Genomic DNA, 16,503 nt, shown 5'->3' with positions numbered 1-16,503 from the left:
AAACCAAGGGTCTGGTGCTTAACCGTCAGAGCCACACAGGCACCTTGACACTGCCCCTTAAAACAATCTCCTCTGCCTAGGCTTTTTAGGTTAGTGAGTATGTGACCTCACTGCATGGTAGTGCTGTGAGAATTGTCCTTTTCCCTCTTCTTACACTTTCAAAGTCTCCCCAAGTCCTCATCAATCAACTTAGAGGTGTTTTGTCAGCTGGCTTTGGGAACCAGTGTCTGTTAATGGGAAGGGAAAAGGAAGACAATGAATGTTGATCAAATTGTGTGTCATTTTCTCATAAGGTAGGATTATTTCCCCCCATTATTAAAGAGGAGGAGGTTAAAGTTCAGCAGCCTGTAGTTACACATGGCTGGTAAGAAGTGGGTTCATGTGGAGGATTTAATGCACCTGAAGTCTGTTTGTAATATATCAAGAGTATGTGCGGGTATCTCAGCATTTCAGTGGTGGTTGTGCTGGCATACTGAAAAGTTGTTGTTGTTGTTTTTAAAATTTTTATTTATTCATTTACTTGAGAGAGAACACGGTGCGGGGGGACGGATGGTAGGAGCAGAGGGAGAAACAGACTCCCTGCTTGGCAGGGAGCCTAATGTGGAGCTTTGATCCCAGGACCCTAGGATCATGTCCTGAGCAGAAGGCAGACACTTAACCTACTGAGCCACCCAGGTGCCCTTGAAAATTTTTAATCTAACATTTCAGAGGATCTCATTTTATTTTGCTTTTTATTATTAATTTTTTTTAGATTTTTTAATTTATTCATTTGAGAGAGAGCAAACATGAGTGCTGGGTGGGCGGGGAGAGTTGCAGGGAGGGTCAGGAGGAGAGGAAGGAGCACACTCCCCACTGAGCAGGGAAGCCTGATGCAGGGCTCAGTGCTAGAACCCTGGGATCATGAACTGAGCTGAAGGCAGACGCTTAACCAACTGAGCCACCCAGGAACCCCTTGTTTTTATTTTTTGATGGCACTTAAGAATCTGATAGAAAACCTCACTTTTGTGTTTTTTCAAAAGAATTTTTGAGAGTTATATTTTAAAATGTATAATATATGAAATGCTTAATATCTAAAATGTAACAATGGGAATTGAAAAAAGAATTATAAAGAAGTCTAAGCCTTTTAAGTACTCTTACTATTTAAACTGTATAGTTTTTTAAATTAGTTTTCATGAAGGCCAAATTTATTGCATATGTTTTCCTTCAGTTTTAACCTGAAACCAATGCCTGGAGCATCCGTTTAAAAATGTTCAAATGGCAGATTTGCAGTCAGAATAATTATTTCTACTCTCAGATAACCTTTTAATTTATGAGGACCATAAATTCCCTATCTTCTCTCTGTTTTCTTAACTATACATGGAAATTCTTTCTCTTGAAAATGTGTTGCCCCATATTTAACAAGATTTTTTTTTTTTCCTATTCTAGTTTGGGAATACCTGCTACTGTAATTCAGTTCTTCAAGCACTTTATTTTTGTCGTCCATTTCGGGAAAAAGTTCTAGCATACAAGAGCCAACCTAGGAAGAAGGAGAACCTTCTTACCTGCCTAGCAGACCTCTTCCATAGCATAGCCACTCAGAAGAAGAAGGTTGGGGTGATTCCTCCTAAGAAGTTCATAACAAGATTACGGAAGGAAAATGGTAATTCTTCTACTTCTGAATGTATTCTTACGTACCAGAAAGGGTAAATAACAGCACACCACAGTTCAGCAGGCACTAACTGAGCATCTTCTAAGACTGAAAGTATGTTAGCCATGGAAAAACCAAAGCTGACGTTCTTGTCTTGAAGGACGTGCTAGTTTAGTGAGGGAGGTAATCACACAGTAATTAATATGAGGTATGATTAATGTTGGAAGTATGTTCTACAGAGGTTACATTCTGTATGCCAGGAAATGAGAAATGATAAATTTTTTATTTTATTTTATTTTTTTATTTTTATTTTTATTTATTTTTGCCTGCTTGGTGGTTCTATCGAGAATAAAGTTGGGTCTTCCTCCCATTATTTGTTGTTTTTGTAGTGCTTTCATGTCTGTTAACCCATTCGATCCTACACTACCCTGATTTAGAGAGCATGTGATCTCTCCCACTTTAGCCATGCGAAGAATAGAGGCTAAAAAGCTTTCCAGAAACTTTTTGGCTTAGGGTAGGTGTAGGTGGTTTTAACTCTACTCACCCCCTTTTTAAAATAGTTACTGATTAAGCCTGTCTTCTCTTTTCTCTCTTCAATGTTTTTCTTTTAGATTTGTTTAATGTTCACAGCAGGCCCAGAAGTCAGATGTTATTACCTCATTTTATATGAAATAGTAGATGCTCAGAGGAGTTAAAATGGCATATAAGGGTCCCACACATGTTCCTGACATCTAAGTCCCATATTCTGTCTGCTGTGTTATGTTACCTCAGAAAATTCAAGTAGGATTTATTTATTTATTTATTTAAAACAAAAACAAAAAAACATTTGCATCAGTTTTTTTTTTTTTAAAGATTTTATTTATTTATTTGACAGACAGAGATCACAGGTAGGCAGGAGAGGCAGGCAGAGAGAGGAGAAAGCAGGCTCCCTGCTGAGCAGAGAGCCCAATGTGGGACTCAATCCCAGGACCCTGGGATCACGACCTGAGCCGAAGGCAGAGGCTTTAACCCACTGAGCCACCCAGGCGCCCCTCAAGTAGGATTTAAATCACATGTAGAATTCTGGGTTTTGTTTGATGTAGCCAGTTTAATCATTGTGGAAATAAAATTGAGTGGTATTTTTAGTTTGATTTGTTATCAAAAGATGCCCACAGAAATAAGATTTGAGACGTCTTTAAGATTAGTTACCAAACACACCATTGAATAATGCTGTCCTTAACTGCGCTGACATTGTTCATTATCCCATGAATTGAGATAAGCCTGGGTCATATCCAGTTTCCTGAAATGTAAGAAGACACTGAGATAACATGGCAATAGACTATTATTCTTGAATCTGATTCAGTTGTTAAAGATTTTGTTCATTTCCTCTGTATACAGATACAAAGCAGTTGATCATTCATTCACAAAAACAAATCTTTTTGTGTTTTCCCTCTGAAAGCCAAACATCTCTCTTAAATTAGAAATCTGTGTAGTATCTTCTGTTTTTAAGAACACCAAATACAGCTCTGTTAGAGTTTGGCTGAGTGATTCAAGTCCCTTCAGTCGTTTTGTCTGTATTGGTATGAAACTTCAGGGATTTTGTCTTGGTAGGAAATTCATGTACATGGTAATTGAACGTGCCATCTTTCTCAGTGATTTTGTTAGTATTTTAGAAATGGTCAGCATCAGAAACGTGAAACATAGAATACACAGTATTTTCTTTTTCAGTGAATAGTGCATTTTTCTTGACCTTATTATTATTATTTTTTTAAGATTGATTTATTTGAGGGGCGCCTGGGTGGCTTAGTGAGTTAAGCCTCTGCCTTCAGCTCGGTCATGATCCCAGGGTCCTGGGATCGAGCCCCACATCAGGCTCTCTGCTCAGCGGGGAGCCTGCTTCCCCCTCTCTCTGCCTGCCTCTCTGCCTACTTGTGATCTCTCTCTCTCTGTCAAATAAATAAAATCTTTAAAAAAAAAAAGATTGATTTATTTGAGGGCAGGGAGGGCAGAGAAAGAGGGAGAGAATTTCAAGTAGACTTCCTGCTGATCGTGGATCTGGGCGCTGGGCTCAGAAGCAGAGCCTGGTCTCACAACCCTGAGATCATGACCTGAGCCAAAATCAAGAGTTGGACGGTTAACCAGCTGAGCCACCCAGGCGCCCCTTGACCCTATTCTTTTTTTTTTTTTTTTTTAAGATTTTTATTTATTTGACAGAGATCACAAGTAGGCAGAGAGGCAGGCAGAGAGAGAGGAAGGGAAGCAGGCTCCCCATTGAGCAGAGAGCCTGGTGCAGGGCTCAATCCCAGGACCCTGGGATCATGACCTGAGCCGAAGGCAGAGGCTTTAACCCACTGAGCCACCCAGGTGCCTGGACCCTATTCTTTAATCTGTTGTATGTGCTCTTAGTTTGGGCTGCTGTAACCAAAGTACCATAGCCTGAGTGCCTTAAACAAGAGATGCGTGTTTCTTGCGTTCTGGAGGCTGAGACATTCAGGAGTAGCATGCCGGCAGCTTCAGCGTCTGATGCGGGCTGTCTTCCTGGTTTGCACATGGCTGTCTTCTTGTCGTGCCCCGCATGGTGAAGAGAGAGAAGCAAACTCGCTCATGTCTCTTCTTAAAAGGACACTAATCCCAGTCTTAAAGACCTAAAGGTCCTCCCAAGGCCCCACTTCCAAAGAGCAGCACATTGGGGGTTAGAGTTTCAGCATGGGACTTTGGGTGGAGGTACATGCCTATGGTCCTGAAGTGAGCAGTGGCTTTTTAAATTTACAGTAAGTCACACTGCACACAGAGCTCAAGTTACTGTGTTTTGAAAGTTGCGTCTCTGTGGCTTTATATGTTTGCTTGTCAAAGCTGGGATGTTTTTACAGTGTTTGTTATTTTTTTAATAATTCAGTATTTTCTGAAAATTTTTTAAATGTTTAGGCAGAGTACATTGTACAGTAGACTTCTTTTGTTTGATGAAATTGATTCCAGAGTGAATATTCCAAACTTATCCTCTCACAGTTTTGTTTCATTTTTCTATACCTCAGAAACAATATTTAATGGAAAAGCATGTTTATTATTTGATGTTGCTGGCATTTGTATGAAGTACAGTTTTGCCTTTTGATTTTTTTTCCTGGTAATTTTGTAGCGGAGAGCATACGAGTTAAAGAGCATTTAATGGGCTATCCATTGCTTAACTCTCCTTCTGACATTACGTTTGCTGGGGGTTTTTGTTTGTTTGTTTGTTTTTAAATCTCTGGCACAAATGGATATTGCCCATTTCAGAATTTCCACTAACTTTCACTGTTGGACTGTTGTTCTTAAACCAGTTTTCTTCCATGGTATGCTGTAAATAAACGTCATGTTTTGTATTTGCAGTTGATATTAGCTCCATATTATGTTAACCACTGATACTTTATATCATTTCTAATCATTTCGATATTACTTGGGAAGAAACTTTTAATTTCAGTAATGGATTTTTGCTTTCAAAATTTTAATTCATGTTCCCTAATCAGAGCATATAAGAACTGTAGCATAGTACTTTTACAGTGTGATAAGACTTGCTCCATAAATGTGTTCTCCTTAATGATGGGAAACTAGCTGAATGTTTGAATTGATTAACTATTATATATTTAGCTTCTGCTGACTGCCAGAAACTTGTGGAGAGGACCAATAGTCATGTGATTTAATGTGTTATCTCCATGAAAAAAAAAAAAAAAAACGTGGAAAGGGAGTTGATCAGTTATGTTAGTTTAGAGAGCTGAAGTGAGAAGCTTGAAAGTCCCTTCAGCTGGCACATGTAGCTGTGTGCTCTGACTCACTGGGCCTTAACAGCACACATAGTTCACGCCATTGTTTGGGCCCAGATTTCTTCCCATGTTGTCGTAGCTGTTTCCGCCCCTGTTGTTCATTTGGTAGCTCGTTCATTTGGTAGTTCGTTCGTTCATTCATTCCTATGACGTCAAGCACGTCTAAATATGTGGCAGGCATTGTCCTGGGTCTGGAGATACGCAGTGAATGAGACAGAGAAGATACTTATTCTCAAGAAACCTGTATGTACCTAGCGATGCTTCAGGTGGTGCAGAGAGATACTAATATAAATATGTAAGAATATATTTTTAAGGATTGGTCTTCCTTAAGTGAGGAAATAATTACAAATAACACCTATTAAATAGATGTGGGTGAATAATTCCCATGTTCATTTTAATCCTGTTTCTCCAAAAGATCGTAAAAGATTTTTGTATTAATGAAAGCTAACTATTTCTGAATTGTGAAGAACACATAACATTTTTACGCATTTAGTTATTCCTTTTTTTTTTTTTTTTTTTTGCATTAATGTTGCAGCTATTTGGGACTTTAATAATTTATACCTTTCATATTCATTTATTTAATAATGAAATTGTCCCATTAGACTGTCAGTTCCATGATGAGGGGAACCCATTTGTTTTTGCTCACCATTGTATTCCCAGCATGTAATCTAGTTCCTGGCACGTAGTAGGTGCTTACTAAATATTTGATGAGTGAGTGAGTGAATGAGTGAATTTGTTTAATTTGCCAAAGCAACTTTGAAGCCCACCTTTCCCATCATGCTACTTAGCAGAAAAGAAAGCAAACCATAAGGAAACCAAGATTTTAGAAATTAAATGTAATACAGTTTATGGGTCTTGTCTGTGGCCATTTAGTTGATGTTGTTTTGCTGTTTATGTGGTTCTGGTTGAAGTTTTTAAATCTGTATTGGCTACTCAGGCACAGCGAGAGTCTGGCACATTTACTGTACTGTGTTTATAAAAAATGGACTGTAAATTATTTTAAATATTTCAACAAAATGCTTAAAGAGTATTTTCTGGTTTACTTTATATCTCATTTCCTGAGTGTTCAAGTCAGTTGAGCTATGTCTGTGAATGTGAAGTCCTTGTTCTGTGTTAAAAGAACAACATCTGGGACGCCTTGGTGGCTCAGTTGGTTGGGCAGCTGCCTTCGGCTCAGGTCATGGTCCCAGCGTCCTGGGATCGAGTCCCGCATCGGGCTCCTTGCTCAGCAGGAGCCTGCTTCTCCCTCTGCCTCTGCCTGCCATTCTGTCTGCCTGTGCTCTCTCTCTCTCCCTCTCTCTCTGACAAATAAATAAAATCTTAAAAAAAAAAAAAAAGAACAACATCTAAAAAAAGATGTTTCAAGTTTTAAAAAAACAAAAGTATTTGCACATTTTTACTTTATAAATTATTTTGAAAGACATGCATAGATGCTAAAATAACTTCTAACAGGAAAAAAAAGAGACTTCTTTATTGTTTATTGTTTTTTCTTAACCAGAAAATTTTTTATTTATATCTTTTTAGTTATTTTCTAATTTTATAGTTTATTTTAAATATTCACGGCAAAAATATATTCACTAAAACTTTGGTTAGAGGGGCGCCTGGGTGGCTCAGTGGGTTTTAAAGCCTCTGCCTTCGGCTCAGGTCATAATCCCAGGGTCCTGGGATCGAGCCCTGCATCGAGCTCTCTGCTCCTCGGGGAGTCTGCTTCCTTCTCTCTCTCTGCCTGCTTCTCTGCCTCCTTGTGATCTCTATCAAATAAATAAATAAAATATTTAAAAAAAAAACACCAAAAACTTTGGTTAGAAAAAACTTGATTTCGTGGAAAAGAGACTACTTTAGACTGTGGCATTGAGCCAGCATATAGAGATCCAGCATATAGAGTAAATTGTTCATATCTCACTTTAACTAGGCCCTTAGAGTTTTTATAAAATATATTAAAAAATATTAAAAAATAGAGTTTTTATAAAAAATTTTTATAAAATATTACTGGTCCTTTCCCATTATCCTTCCTTTTAGATTCCCCGCTGACTTTTCCAATTTGTTCGTATTTTCCTTGAACCCTAATCAACTCTAGTATATTTCCTTCTTAGCAGACGTGGGTGGTTCTTTTGTGACCTGGGGATGGGTGAGTAAGTGAGAGATGAAAAAGGGGACTTTTAAGGGTGGCATGTTCACTTCTGGAAGCTGCCCAGACACTCAAAGTGTCAGGGTTGGTGAAGGAGTCAGGATGGACAAAGAGACCACGAATCAGGCCTTTAGTAGGTGAGGGCAAGTTGGCAGATGACCACAGAAAGAAGGGGGTTCAGGGTAGTATGGCCAGACCTTAACAGCTTTTCTGGCTGAGGGCGAGATTTTCATATGCAAAGCGAAGTGTAATGATTTAGAAGTGGCTGCAGGGAGCTCAAAAATGCCAGAGGCTGAAGAGGTGGGGAGTTTAGAACAGAACGTTGTTCCTGGAGGGAACAGAAAGGGTTGAGGAAGAAGAAAATTCCAAGGATGAGGAAGGAAATAAGGAACAATAAACGACTCCGAGTAATAGAGGATGGGAGAGTGGGGTTGGGAGGTAGACTGGTATTTTCAGGGATGAGGCATCATTGCACTGAGAGGCAAAGTGAAAGGTAATTGACTTCAGTTACCCCAGCCTTGCCTAGATCTAGATCAGTCCAGTGGTGGAACCATCTAAGGGTTCTGACCATGACTTGGTTTGTCTCAAGAAGATATAGTAGACAGCTGGGAGGTTTTGCAGTGAGCTGTGTCAGTGTCAGGAGTGACACACAGACTTCTGCCGGCAACAGGGGATGGGGAATGGTGTCACAGTCTCTTGGATCTGTCCCTCATGGGCAAAAACCACTGGACACAGAATACCAAATTATCATCAGTTAGATGTTAACTCCACATAGGCTAATGCAATATCTCTCAGGACTCAAGGCTTTCATTGTTCTAAAACATAAAGAAAGGGTTTGTTCAGGGCTAATCAAATCCCTCAGGACAAGTTTACAGAAGAGAAGTGGGGAGTGGCCCTAACTGCATTAGTATTATTGAGTTTGACTTGAACTCCAAGAAAGAGGTTTAATAAATTGCCTGTGACATACACGTAATTAAAGGCCAAACCATCCTAGGAATCCAGACAGTCTTGCTCGAGCAGCTGCACCTTACATCTGAGGCTCCTTACAGGTCTTTTTGACACCAAGAGTGAAATGAGTATTTATTTTGACTGTACCTCCCAAATCCACATTTTCACTAGTTCCCATTCTGTTTGTACAGTAACTTTGCAAGAGAAGATGGTATTCCGTTTTACAGACCAGAAAATCAAGGCCTTTTTGATTACCATAAGATTGAACATTTTCTCACATTTTTTAACTTTTTGAATGTTGTTTTTATAAATTGTTGATTTCCACACTTGGTATTTCCTTTTATATAAACTCTTCATGTGTTGAAGCTGTTAATAATTTTTATGTTTTTTTAAAACTTTTTCAGTGATTTCTAATGCATAGAAACTTAATTTTATTCAGTCATAACTGTAGCTCTTCTAAAATGTAATTTTTTTTTTTATCTTAGACTTTGCCCAAGTTTTGTTCCTAATTTGTTGTCTTTTATTTAAAAAATGTTAGCTGTGATATCTTTGGAATTTATTAAATGTGCCTTGAGGATCTAAAGGTAAAATATTGCTGGCCAGGTCATCTTCTCAGTGTGTTTGATCGCTGAGCAGCAGGTGCCCTTGTGGGGCTGGGCCTCCCTGGGCAGGCTGCTTGGTATGCAGCTCAGCTGCTTTGGGACTGCCTGCTTTGTGTCCCGGGCCTGCCACTTTCTGGCTGCGACATGACTTTCCTTCTCTGATCCCATTCCCTCATTTGGAAGATGACAATAACAGCGTCACAGAGTTGTTAAAAAGATAAACTGCGATACTGCCTGTGAAGTCCTTACCTTTCAGTTTCAGGTGGTGTAATGTCCAGTGCTGGGTATAAAGCAGTTCATGTTAGTGACTGGTTTTTGGTGATATTTATTCATTTGTATAGTTACAGGGAACATTTCACAGAGTTACAAAATCTCACTTTTAGAGATTATCTGGATTCAATAGATGATTTGTGATACCGTTGTTTCCTATACCTGACTGCAGATCAGAGTCCTCTGGAGGAACTCTGGAAAGTTCCAGGTTCCAGGCCTCACCTCTGACTGAATCCCTAGGATGCATGGCCCAGTCATTGTCATTTCCACAGCCTTTCTGTGTAGTTCTTACCCAGCTGGCTTTGCCTTGGCAAGAGGTTGTCCAGCCTCTGTTTTAAAACCTGCTGTGTCAAATAAATAAATATATTAAAAAATAAAACTTGCCATGTTATAATCTTTGTGGAATAATCAGAGGAGCTAACAAAAGGCAGTTGTTTCTGATCTCTTCCATATATTATATAAACGTGTGAGGGTAGTTTGCCCTTTTCTCGTGGATCACTTAATATTGTTGCTTTAAAAAGAATATTCTCATTTGTCTTAACTGTATTTTCTCCAAGTTTAGTCATATGTTTTTGTGAAAGACAATCTGTTTCTTATACATGACTGACAATACCAGACGTTTGTATTTAGTTCTGATAGAATATTGGATATTTGTTTTAAATCTAGTTTTAATCAGGTTATTAATTTTGAAATAATTCTCTAATATATTTTTATTTTTAGAACTTTTTGACAACTACATGCAGCAAGATGCCCATGAATTCCTAAATTACCTACTAAATACAATTGCTGATATTTTACAAGAAGAAAGAAAGCAGGAAAAACAAAATGGCCGTTTACCTAACGGTAATATTGACAATGAGAACAACAACAGCACACCAGACCCAACGTGGGTTCACGAGATTTTTCAGGGAACACTGACAAATGAAACCAGATGTCTTACTTGTGAAACTGTAAGTATGTCATAAAATTTTGTACAGAGCAGATTTAATTCATTTTTATTAAAACTTCTTAGAGGATGAGTGTGAGAGATGAACATGAAGGTTGTAATTTCTTAGGTGTAGCATAAATGAATTATCAAAGCTGTACTTGCTCTCGTACTCGGTATGCTGTGTAGTAATGCTGCTTATTAACAGTGAGTACCTGAGCTGACAGAAAAATACTGCGGTTTGGACCGTAGTTGACCCTTGAACAACAGGGGCTTGAACTGCATGGGTCCACTTATTTGTAGATTTTTTTTTTTGGTATACGTATAGTACTGTAAATGTGAGGTTTTTAAAAATGATTTTCTGTAGCTAACTTTATTATAAATACATACTATGATACATACACAAAGCATGTGTTAATCAAGTTTTATGTTATCAATAAGGCTTCTGGTTAACCGAAGGCTCTTATAGTTAATTTTTGGAGACTCAGAAGTTACACATGATTTTCAACAGTGGCAGCATGGGTAGGAGGTTTCGGTGCCCGTCACCCCCCCTGCATTGCTCAGGGGTCAACTGTATTTTTTTTTATTCCAGTGTAAGAGGCCATAGAGTCATGTTCTGGAAATTATATGTCTGTGTCTTACTTAAGTCCATAAGAAACTTACAGGTTAGGGAGATACATTAATTTGTTTTCCCTTTTCCTGCAGTTTTGTTTATTGTTGATTGTTGGAATAAAAACTAAAGCATACTGTGTACACTCAAGCAGGGGAAAGTACCCACTTGCTGGATACTTCATAAAGATGAGCAGTAGGGAAGAAGCCTGAAAATGGATTTTATGTGGGGTCAGATAGCCCAGTCCTTTCGTAGTATCATTACCTTCTTAAGACATTTACATTTTTAAAGAATATGTCCTTTTTAAAAAAAATCTAACATTTCTCATAATGAGTTTATCTGATGTTTCCTTCTAACTGAGACGCAGGTATGCATTGTTGGCTGGAGTGATTCAGTTAATATGTCTTTCTCAGGGTCTCACGTGTGGGCACACATCCGTCTGCCTCTCGTTGGTAAAATTCTGATCTCTCATTGGAGGTGTTGTTCACTTTCTCTGGTTGATTATGTCTTGTTTTTATGCCTTGGTAAAGGCAGTCTGTGGGGAGACATAAATATCTTGTTCATCAGAATCTCCTGCAACATTTAGCATCCACTCAGGTCCAGTCCTGCTATGATGGTTCTATGACTAGTCTTTAATAGCACAGAAGAGTAGCATCGTCCATTGGAAAAGAGAATTCACAAGCAAGAAAAATAAGACAGATGTTTTATGGATGTTTGGAAGAATAGCATGGTCACTTGTTTGACTAAATCAGATAAATATACCCTAGTATGTTGAATGAGGCTAATAGGAAATTGTATTTTTTAATTAATGGACTTCAGAAAAATTGAGTAGAAAGTACAGAAAGTTCCCAAACTCTCTTTCTCCTTTCTTCCACTTTCCCCTATGATTCATGTCTTGCATTAATGAGGTACATTTGTTGCAGTTGATGGACCAATAATGATACATTATTATTATTATTATTTTAAGATTTTATTTATTTATTTGACAGAGAGCATAAGTAGGGGAAGCAGCAGGCAGAGGGAGAGGGAGAAGCAGGCTTTCCGCTGAGCAAGGGGCCAGATGTGGGGCTCGATCCCTCCTGGGATCGTGACCTGAGCCGAAGGCAAATGCTTAACTGCTTAACTGACTGAGCCACCCAGGCGCCCAATGACACATTAACTAAAATCTGTAGTTCATATTTTGAGTTCATTCTTGGTATTGTCTGTGCTGGGGTTCCATTTGTTTTGACAAATGTATAATGACACATGTCTGTCATTACAGTATCATACAGAGTAGTTTCGCTCGGTGTTTCACAAATTCATCCCTCCTTCCTCTCCAAATCCCTGGCAACCACTGATCATTTTACTGCCTCCATAGTTTTGACTTTTCCAGAATGTCGTATATTTGGAATCATAGAGTAAGTAGCTTTGTAGCTCATTTCTTTTTATCACTTAATTATATTTCATTATGTGGATATTCTGTAGTTTATCCATTCACTTACTTATCTTATTCACCTGCCTCCCAAGTTTTGATGATTATTGCTTTGTCTGCTCTGGGCCTCTTGCCTCTCCATATAAACTATAGAATCACATAAAATATATCCACAAGATAGTGTGCTGTGATTTCAAAGGGGGGGATTGCCTTGACTCTGTAGATGAAGTTGGGAAAAACTGACGTCTTGACAATCTTGAGTCTAACTGTCCATTTACATGGGCTGTACATTTATCTACATCTTCTTTGATTTAGAAAGAAATCATCTTGTAGTTTTCATGTCGATCTTGTACATACTTTATTTTGTTATGTTTGTATAGATGAGTGTGGGGTTTTTTTGTTTGTTGTTTGTTTTTGGCTCTAATGTAAGTAATACTGTAGTTTCTTTCTTTCTCTCTCTCTCTCACTCTCTCTCCAAATGGTGACTGTTTTGGTTCCACCATGAATTAAAAGATAGGGTCTTTAAATAGAACCATGACCTATACTGATGAGTGATCTATTGACTGTTGATTATGCATTGATCTGTTTAACTATAATCAGGCATTTGGAAAATGATAGTTGTGAGTAGTATAATTTTAGTTAATGAAGGACACAGTAGTAATAAATAAATAAAATTCTTTGTGGAAATACATTTTTATTGGTGACCCTCCCTCACATCAAGTGAAAGAGGTATAATTGAGTGTTTGAATATATTAACATGCTGTGAAGATGTTTTTGGGTTAGAGTAAGGATTATTGCTCATTGCTGCAGCCATTAGTTAATTATAGTTATGAGTTTGGGCAATGTTTGATGGCAGGAATTGGTCTCAATACTCATATTTATTCAATCTAACCAACTCCATCTATTTTTTAACACAAGTTTTGTAGATCTTACAAAGAAGAATTTTATTGAAGCTGAGTTCTAAGCTTTAGGAAGTAAATATATTGTCCAATTATTAGAGCAGTGTTTTGGTTGGAATAATAGGTACAATCATAGAATTTGGCAGTTGCTTTTGATGTTTGATATGATGGAGTTTGGTCTGTGTTAGAAGATATGTATAATTCATCCTCTTCGATAAAACAGAAAATAGTTAAATTTGCTTAGCATGTTGAGAAATGCAGTAATAGGTGAAGCTGGCAAAGTAGATTTGGGAGGGTTTTGGGATACTGTGATGTAAGGTCTTTGAAGTTTATATTACAGACTGAGGATGATGGGAGTGAGGATTAGATGGAGAAAGTGATATCACCCATCCTTGTTTTGCTCAAATATTTATTAATTTTACTTATAATGGATGGATAGTGATCCTTCCACCCATTCCTTGCTAGCTAGGTCCTCCTGTGGTCTGCAATATGTATTTGCAGATAGTCTCCCAAGAATTAAGGGTGTGAATTGAGAATATTTCCTCAAAATCTCAATCGTCATCTTGCAGACTCAGTAAATGATCATTAGTACCATGCCTTTATCAAATTCAGCTAGAGAAATGAAATTGAGAATTTCTCAGAGTGAATATATAGCATTTCTTCATTTAGTTTTGTACAACTATTTGAGTACCAACTCTGCCAGGTAGAAGATGGGTAGAGGTTGGTGGAAGATGAGTAAGACCTCGATTCTGATCTCAAGATGCTCATAGGTGAGCATGCAGGCTTTCCAACAGATAGGTAATTCCAGTACAGTACGTTGTCATTCAAGTAAGCACGACCGTGGGAGTTGGACAACAGTGGAGCTGACCTATCCAGGTGGGAGTGGGACGGAATTGTGAAGGTTCAGAGTGGGCTTCCTGGAGACAGTGTTCATATGGCAGATGTTAGTAACACAGTTGTTAATGTCCCAGTTGGTAGAAGGTTGGGTTTCTGTAATGGCACCCTCTTCTTGTGTTCTTCTGTTCTTTGATGCTTTCTTCTGGTCCCATTCTTTTTCTGCTGTTAATCCTTCAAATGTGGGCTTCCTCCAGGCTTTTGTTTTGGGCTGCTTGTCGCTCTGCCTTGGGAGGGTCATGTTCCATTTTGTTATCGCCTGTGCTAATGACTCCCTACCCACATCTCCAGCCTACAGGGCTTTACTGAGTCTTCCACATCCTGGGTGTGACCTGACATTAGGACAGGGGAGTCCAACCAGACGTGTGTACAAACACTTTGAAGAGTTAAATACTGCCCCACTTGGTAGTTTCCCGGTACCAACAGAACTGTAAACCCAAACATAGTAATTCAGATATATCCAGGTGATCCAGAACAATCATTATGTCAAATTTTGTATGCTGTAATAAAGATGAAAATCTAAAATGAAGACCCCTGAGGCAGTGCCTGAGAACCACAGACCTCATTTTGAGAAACACCAGACTCTCTAATCTTTATTTCTCTTTAGCCTATATATAAGGCCCTGCTCAGTCTGGCTTTCACCTGTCTGTCCCATGCTATCCCTCGACATCCTACCCTCCTTCCTCCCAAGATGGGCTGATTCTTTTTCCTTAGCACTTCACGTTCCCTTTCCTCTCTCTGTGTGTCTTTCTTACTCTCTTTTTCACTGAATCTTTTGAGACCCAGATCATTTCCCTCCTGGTGTCCCTAGACTGTGCATACATGGCACTCATAGCTACTCCTATTTGCGTACGTATATAGTATGTACAACCATGTAATCTGTCACAAGTTAATGATGCCGATCTTATAAAATTGATGCGCCATTGAAGCAGGAAGGCATTTATTGCAGTGGGCTTATAGCCCTTGTGTGTGAGAGGTACAGTCCGAGATCTCCTGTTGTGTGCTAACCTTAAGCATAGAGTCTTTGAAGGGAAGAGCTAGGAAAATTGATGTCTGAAGTTCTGTCCTAATCCAATTCAAATGAATAAGTAATAACTTGAATTTTTTTTAATCAGATGAGTTACCCATAATTCAAACAGAACTTTATGTTAGATTTTTTTTGAAGAAGAAGAAGGATTAAAGGAGGTCATCAACGAAGACTGTAATTTGGTCGTCAATGAAGATTGTAATTTGGCATTTTAGGCATAATTATTTCCTTGAATGATAAAACAGCACAGGTGTGATGCCCTTTGCCAAGTGTCCCCATTCAGTCTTAGCCCGTGTTTTTTTAAGAATTAGTATATATGGGCAGTTTGTTTCATGTTTCACCATAATACCAAGGTTTTGGAAAATAATGGGATTTCACATCCTCATCTTTGCCAGAAAGGGAATCAGTCACAGGTGGACTTCGCTGTTTAACTTGTATGTGTGTTGAGAGTCCTTTACTCAGTGTCCGTTTGGATAATCCAGATCCAGTAGATTTCTTTTGAACTCGTGGAAGGTGAATTCTTCATGTACTTACTACTACTAATAGAATGAATGCATTTAATTCTGTCACTTCAGAACAATGATTTACTGACAGTTAAAGAAATCAAAGGTAATTCCCTATTTTTACAGATAAGCAGCAAAGATGAAGATTTTTTAGACCTTTCTGTTGACGTGGAACAAAACACATCGATCACTCACTGCTTAAGGTAACTGGAGAGTTACTTATCTTGAAGTTTAATGAATATCTTCGGTTTAGAATACTTTTAAATGAATACACAGTTTTCTGGTATAGACAAAATAAATTTATCTTGAATTTTACACAGGGGTTTCAGCAACACAGAAACTCTGTGCAGTGAATACAAATATTACTGTGAAGAATGTCGCAGCAAACAGGAAGCACACAAACGGTAATGTAACGTTTTTAAAATTTGGTAGTAGTTCTCTGGCAGTGGGTCAAGTAGATGGGCTTTTCTAGCTGAAAGTTATGCCTGAAAATCTACAGAGTAAAAGTGCCTAGTTTTATCATTAAGTAATTAAGACTCACTAAGTTATTACTGGGTAAGCAACAGTCAGCTCTGCAACCTCCAGTGATTTTCTCCACTTAATGAAAGTTGTTTAAGAATCATCAACCAGTACAGTTAAAATACTTGACTTTGAAGCTTGCCTGCTTTATGTAAACTTGATCTTGGTGAGGAGGAAGAGTGGGGAAGATCCTTTTCCTCTCCTCTACTGTTGCTTCTACTAGCCCCACATAGGATCTTGTACTCTCTCTCATTTGGTATTTGGTGTCGAGAAATGGAATCACGTCATCACCATTCTTGTTATTTTACTTTTTATTTTGGAACAATCTCAAGCTCAAAGAAAAGTTGTATGAACAGTACCAAGAATG

General features: G+C 38.4%; 1 protein-coding gene across 3 annotated transcripts in view; it reads left to right on the top strand.

The window, feature by feature from the left end:
- The window catches only part of USP12 (ubiquitin specific peptidase 12), a 102,332-nt gene that overhangs the window by 65,316 nt on the left and 20,513 nt on the right, over positions 1-16,503 (top strand). For 2 of the 3 annotated variants that reach the window (XM_047722989.1, XM_047722991.1), the window contains 4 exons: positions 1,426-1,639; positions 10,069-10,298; positions 15,744-15,820; positions 15,938-16,021. In XM_047722989.1, the coding sequence (XP_047578945.1) occupies positions 1,426-1,639; positions 10,069-10,298; positions 15,744-15,820; positions 15,938-16,021 (605 nt within the window). The remainder of the gene's footprint in view (positions 1-1,425; positions 1,640-10,068; positions 10,299-15,743; positions 15,821-15,937; positions 16,022-16,503) is intronic. The other variant, XM_047722992.1, reaches the window with a different exon arrangement.

The sequence above is a fragment of the Lutra lutra genome, chromosome 3 (genome assembly GCF_902655055.1).
Source record: "Lutra lutra chromosome 3, mLutLut1.2, whole genome shotgun sequence".
NCBI classification, from domain to species: Eukaryota; Metazoa; Chordata; class Mammalia; order Carnivora; family Mustelidae; genus Lutra; species Lutra lutra.
Note: the sequence above shows the minus strand (reverse complement) of the source record. Positions and strands in the feature narration are given on the sequence as shown.